Genomic DNA, 6,000 nt, shown 5'->3' with positions numbered 1-6,000 from the left:
TATGTATATATATATATATATATGAGGCATGTTTCCTCATTTCCTCTAAATATAATTCTTCCCATTGTGGACAACTCTGCCTAAAGTAGATTTGAATTGGCACTCTAGTTCCTTCGATAAATTGTCCCTTTATATGGGGTAAAGCTTCTTCTGCCTGGTCTCTATTGAATCCTAGGCGATTTTCTGAGTTTTCTACTAGCCTATCCAGAAACAGACTTGGGTTTTCGACCTCAGCTTGCCTCATCCTTTCATATTTGTTCCACCCATTTGGTCTCCTCCCATGTACCTTTATTGCCTCTAGTAAGTCTCCTGCATTTAATCAATTCTCTCATGTTTGCTGGTGAGCTCAAGTCTATGTCTGCATGATTGCATGGCCAATCCATTAAATCCCTGTTAGTTCTTGTTTCCTCAATAAATCTGGCCTTTTCACTTGGTGTAAAAAAATCATCTAGTATAAGTTCCACGTCAGAGTATGAGGGGTTGAAAAGACTGAAAGTGAGTTTTCATTCTTTTGCTGCTTTGTAGGGGAACAGGAAGAACTTGGGGAACCTCCTCTTTAACACTTCTAGGTCTTGTGCCATGAATGCTTTGTAAGTTTTCATATTCACAGCTTCCCCATATGCTCTAAATTGTGTTTGGTAGATTATTGGGAACAAGGACACGGTGGCAGGTGCCATTGCTCCATTCTCAGTCTGTGTAGCCTCATGTATTTCAAATTCAGTTTGTGTACCAGCATCTATCATATTTGTTTTGGGAGTTTGTTTTGCCTTTGGCTTTTATGTGCTTTCAATGATCTCCACTTGCATAATGGTATGATCATCTAGAGCCTGACCTAGTTTGACCTTGTTATTTATTTCAATCATTAGTTTCAGTTGTTCCTTCATCAGTGTGATCATATTCCCATTGTTGTTTTTGCCTTTGCCAAAAAGTAGGTTGGTTACTTTTCTTAGTGCCATGAATCCTTGAATTACTATTACTAAGGTCACTACTATTGCTGGTAGGTAGGATAAAAACTCTGCCATTGTCAGTGTGAGGTATATGTAAGTGTCATAAATTGTCAAAATTTTCATAAAGTAGTCAGGAATCACATAAAACCATAACCTAATCACTCCTTGGGTAAAGGAGTACATGAACATTGAGGTGGTGGTTAGGATGAATGTTACTTTAGCTAAACCCATTTTCCTTTTCTTATTTGAATATGACAATATATACCTTAAGGACTATAGAAAAGGAAGAACAACAGATTGATTATGTCAACCCTTGGGAAATGGGATGTAGCCAGAGACTAAGGTACCCTAGATACAATAGAAAAAACTAAGAAGACAAAAAAGGTACTTAAGAGTAGATTATATCAGGGGCAGCTGGTGACTCAGTGGATTGAGAGCCAGGCATAGAGATGGGAGGTTCTGGGTTCAAATCTGGCCTCAGACACTTCCTAGCTGTGTGACCGTGGGCACGTCATTTAACTCCCATTGCCTAGCCCTTACTATTCTTCTGCCTTGAAACCAATACTCAGTATTGATTCTAAGATGGAAGGTAAGGGTTTAGAAGAAAAAAAAAAGATTAGATCATATCAGCTATAATGTCTAGGGGAATGAAGAGATATTTGAGAATTAAGTACCTCCTTATGAATTCAGTTCTTCAGGGCAGATGTACAGTTTCCAGGAGCTAAGCCAATCCTATTTATTGTCAATTCATCCTGGGACAGGGGTCAGTCTAGGAATTTGAGGAGACAAGGTTCTCATCTCTGTCTCCACTAATGTCTGACCAGATGAATCTTCTCTTAGCCTATGTATGTATGTGTACATTTGATAGTATATATCTAGATTAAAGTCTGCTTGGTTACCCCAGAACCCCAGACACTTCTAGAATACTGAGTCTCCCTGGACTGAAGAAGGTAGAAACGGAAAATTTGCTTTCTCAAACCGTCATTTAACCAAAAACATAAACTGTCTCCAGAAGCCTGGTGATAGAGAGTTAAGAAGAGAACATTAGAACATCATGGCCAAGAGGGCAGAGTTAGGAAGGAAGAACTGGCTTCTGATACATACTAGCTGTGTGCCCCTTGGCAAGTCACTTACTCTCCTAGTGTCCCCAGGAAACATTCTAAGACTCAGGAAAAAGGAAATTATTGATCTACATGGAAAGAGAAATTATTTTTACTGCAGAAACAACACACACACAGACACATGCACACACACACACGCAAAACACAAAACACAAAACACACAAAACAGCATAACACGGCACAGAAAAGGGCTGATTTCCTAGAATCCAACCAGCTTTAGTTTCGGTCTGCTCAGACATTGGCAGGAAGTTCCATTAGTTGCAAACTGGCCTTAACTTGAAGTCAAAAAGTCTTTCTCTATGGAGAGAGAAGGGCCCTGTACAGGTATTTGGGCAAGGATATAGAAGATGAATAGAATATTTGGAGATGATCCAGATGCAAAGGGATTGATCAGAAATGAGGATGAACTTCAAACACTTTGCCTGGTTTTCTAACAAGATGGCTGGCAAAGACCCTAAACACTCTGACAGAGAGCGCTGCCATATGCTCACTGCTGGGGCCAGTAGTAAGAAGTATTATATGGGGTCAGGCTTCATGAACCTAAATAAAACCCAATCCTAGGAAGTGAAAAAGAAAAAGGAAACCTCCATATCTCAAGTATATGCCTTCATTTTTGTCACAGCTAACATTTTAATTCCCAAAACATTTTATTTAGATTATGTTCGATCTTCACCACATCCCTGAAAACAAGGTGTTTTTTAATTCATTTTTAAATATTGTCCCATGCTTACATGATTAATTTTCTTTCTCTCCCCCCTCCTAGAGCAGACAAGCAATTCCACTGGGTTGTACAAATGTTATCCCTTGATGCCCATTTCCATATTATTCATTTTTGCTATAGAGTGACCTTTTAAAGCCTAAACCCCAAATCACATACCCATATGTGATAAGTGATGTCATACATTTTGCTTTTTTGCATTTCTCCTCTCATAATTCTTTCTCTCAATATGCTTAGCAATCTTTCCACAAGTCCCTCAGGAGTGCCCTGATTTGTTGCATTGTTACTAATAGCAAAGTCCATTATATTGGATTGCTCCACAATGTTTTACTTTCTGAGTACAATGTTCTCTTGGTTCTGCTCATTTCACTCTGCATCAGTTCATTGAGGTTCTCCCAGTTCATATAGAAATCCTTCAGATCATCATTCCTTATAGCACAATAGTATTCCATCACAATTAGGTACCGTGATTTGTTCATTCATTCCCCAATCATGGGACAATCCCACATTTTCCAATTTTTTGCCACCAAAAAAAGTGCAGCTATGAATATTTTGGACAAACATTTTTTCTTATTATCTCTTTGGGGTATAAGCCTACTATTGCTGGATTGAAAGGTATGCATTCTTTTAAAGCTCTTTGCACATAACTCCATATTGCCTTCCAAAATGGTTGGATCAATTCACAATTCCACCAACAATCCGTTAGAAACAAGGTGTTCTTACCCCCCCTTTTGATAAATGGGGAAAGTGAAGCTGAGGGAGGTTAAATGACTGGCCCTGGTCATACAGCTAGTAAGTTACAACCTAATAGTAAGCAAGGATTATCTTGGATGTCCCAGACCTATGCATGCACTAGGTGCTCAATAAATATTTATCCTCAATTCTCTCTAGAAGTCTAGAAGAGGAGATGTTGTCTGGAAGAGCCAAAACTGAGATAAAAAAATTTTGAGTTTAAAAAACTTTGAAAAAGAGATGGAAAAGGGAGAAACTTTGATTTCTCACAACCCAATGTTATGAACACTTTAGACTGTCTTCAGAAACCTGATGATAGAGAATTAGTAGGAGCCCACACGAGGGCCTGAATTTCTGAAGATCTTCCTGTTTCCAAGCTGAGAACTCTCACCAATCCCTTTGCCACTAGATGCTTTAAAAATTAAATAATCAAATAATTGAAATAAAATAAACAAGTTTATAAACTAAATATTCTTCAGTGCTATAATAAATATGAGCATTATAGTAGCTAGCATTAGTTTACAAAATGCAGGATATATGTTCTCTCATTTCGTCCTCACAAGATGCCTGGAAAGTGGATGCTATTATTAAACCTCTTTTACAAAGGAGAAAATTGAGACATGGAGAAAGTGACTTGCCCAGGGTAACACAGTTGGTAACACTCTGAAATAGGACTTGAAATCAGTTCTACACTCCAGGACCAGGGCTCTTACCCACTATGCTGTGTAGTTGCCTTTAGGATTGATAAGCCTAATAGATGAGAGGCAGTAATGGGAAAAAGATTTGGGATTGGACCCATGGGACCTATCTTCAAGTTCAGGTTCTGCCATGCAATCTTTGTGTAACTTTACAAGAGCCGCCTAACTGCTGTGTTTCTTTATCTTCACAACGAGGAAGTTGGTCTAGATGACCTCTGAGGTCTCTTCCTAGGATAAATCTAAAACAACTAAATAAATGGAAAAAGAATTTATTTTTTCAACAAAATCTATTAAGAAGACTGGATAATAATTTAATGATTAACAGAGACAGTATGTATTCTATATACTGTAATAATTTCCAAATGGATCAATGATCTAAATATTTTCTCTTAAATCATACTGTGCAACAGTTAAAAGTAAATAGAGGGTTCATTTTTCTAAGACTCAGGACAGGAAAACTATGGACAGAAAAACAATTCTGAATAAAATGTGTCTTAAAGGCAATTGTGAGGTCAGGTCACCAAAAAGATCAAGGATTAGACATTTTCTCTGACCTCTCAAACATTTCCAAAATAGAAATTATGCATCACAAATAAAGTAATTTCCCATGTCTCCACCGTCTCCCAAAAAAAGGTAAAAACCAAAAAAATAAATAAATAAATAAAAGTCCAAGAGCTGACACCTACCCTGAGCTCACTCAGCACCCTTCCCCATGGTCCATTCTGCTGCCAACAGTGAGTCTACACTAGCCATCCCCACGATCCAACACAGAGTCTCACCACAAAACACAACCTGGAGGAGGAGATCCTACCTCCAGGATGTGAAGCTTTGCTCTAGCTTGAGAGGCAGCCAGTGTTGGGCATTGTTCTAGGCTACAGGAGCCTCCTGGGGCCCGACAGATTCTAACCTCCATTACCAAGTCTGTGGTGGTGGTAGCTATTGTTGGCCTGTGTTTTATCATCTTGGAAAATCCTGCTGAACAGGCTGGCAGGAAAGAATAAAGGTGAGTGGAGTCTCTGGACTCTAGGAGCCTACTTTTGGAGGACATTATGCCATAGGTTACAGTTGCTACCAGGCATGTCTGAGACTGACTAAAAGCTTAAAAATTGGTCCCTGATTTTCTATTGCCTTGTAATCAATCAAAAAACACTTATAAACTGCCTACTATGTGCTAGAAACTATGCCACATGCTGTGCTTGTAACTGATCTGCGATTCCTGCAATGTAGAGACTTTCTCTTCCCAAGTAAATAAGTAATTTCTCTATTATTTCAGGTCTTAGAAGGTTTCTTGAGGGTTTGGAGGGAGAAGTACACAGGAATTTAATGACTTGCCCAGGATCACCTAACTGATATGTATGTGTCCACGGTTCTTTTAGAAGCCATTGCCTCCTTGCCCTACTAACCCTGTCATGATACTCTCCTTTGGGCTACTATTTATTCTCTATACCCAGATTTCTGAACTTGGTCTAAGGCTTTTGAAGCATTGAATGTGGCTGACTGTGTTCAGAAAGGTGACATCTCCATACAAGCCTACAGGTCTCGTCGATCTTCTTTACTACCTTTACCATTAATCTTACCACATAAATCTAATTTCACATTGTTCTGGTTGAACTTAATGCATGCATTCCTCTGTCCCTAGCAATGGGATTGTGGATAAAGGAGGATTGTGTACCAGGAAGATCTGAATTTGAAATTCACCTCAGCTACTTCCTGGCTATGTGATCCAGGGCTAGTAATTAACCTTTCTCAGTCTGTTTCCTCCTCTGTGAAACAGAAATAAAAGT

The 6,000-nt window shown here is 38.9% G+C and overlaps 1 protein-coding gene across 1 annotated transcript in view; it reads left to right on the top strand.

Annotated features, from left to right (window-relative positions):
* The window catches only part of DNAI3 (dynein axonemal intermediate chain 3), a 69,201-nt gene extending 63,984 nt beyond the window's left edge, over window positions 1-5,217 (top strand). Inside the window, exon 11 of the mRNA XM_044674843.1 lies at window positions 5,095-5,217. Within this exon, the coding sequence (XP_044530778.1) occupies window positions 5,095-5,217 (123 nt within the window). The remainder of the gene's footprint in view (window positions 1-5,094) is intronic.
* The last annotated feature ends 783 nt before the right edge of the window (window positions 5,218-6,000 follow it).

The sequence above is a fragment of the Gracilinanus agilis genome, chromosome 4 (genome assembly GCF_016433145.1).
Source record: "Gracilinanus agilis isolate LMUSP501 chromosome 4, AgileGrace, whole genome shotgun sequence".
In the NCBI taxonomy this organism is placed as follows: domain Eukaryota; kingdom Metazoa; phylum Chordata; class Mammalia; order Didelphimorphia; family Didelphidae; genus Gracilinanus; species Gracilinanus agilis.
This window is presented reverse-complemented; position numbering and strand designations above follow the sequence as displayed.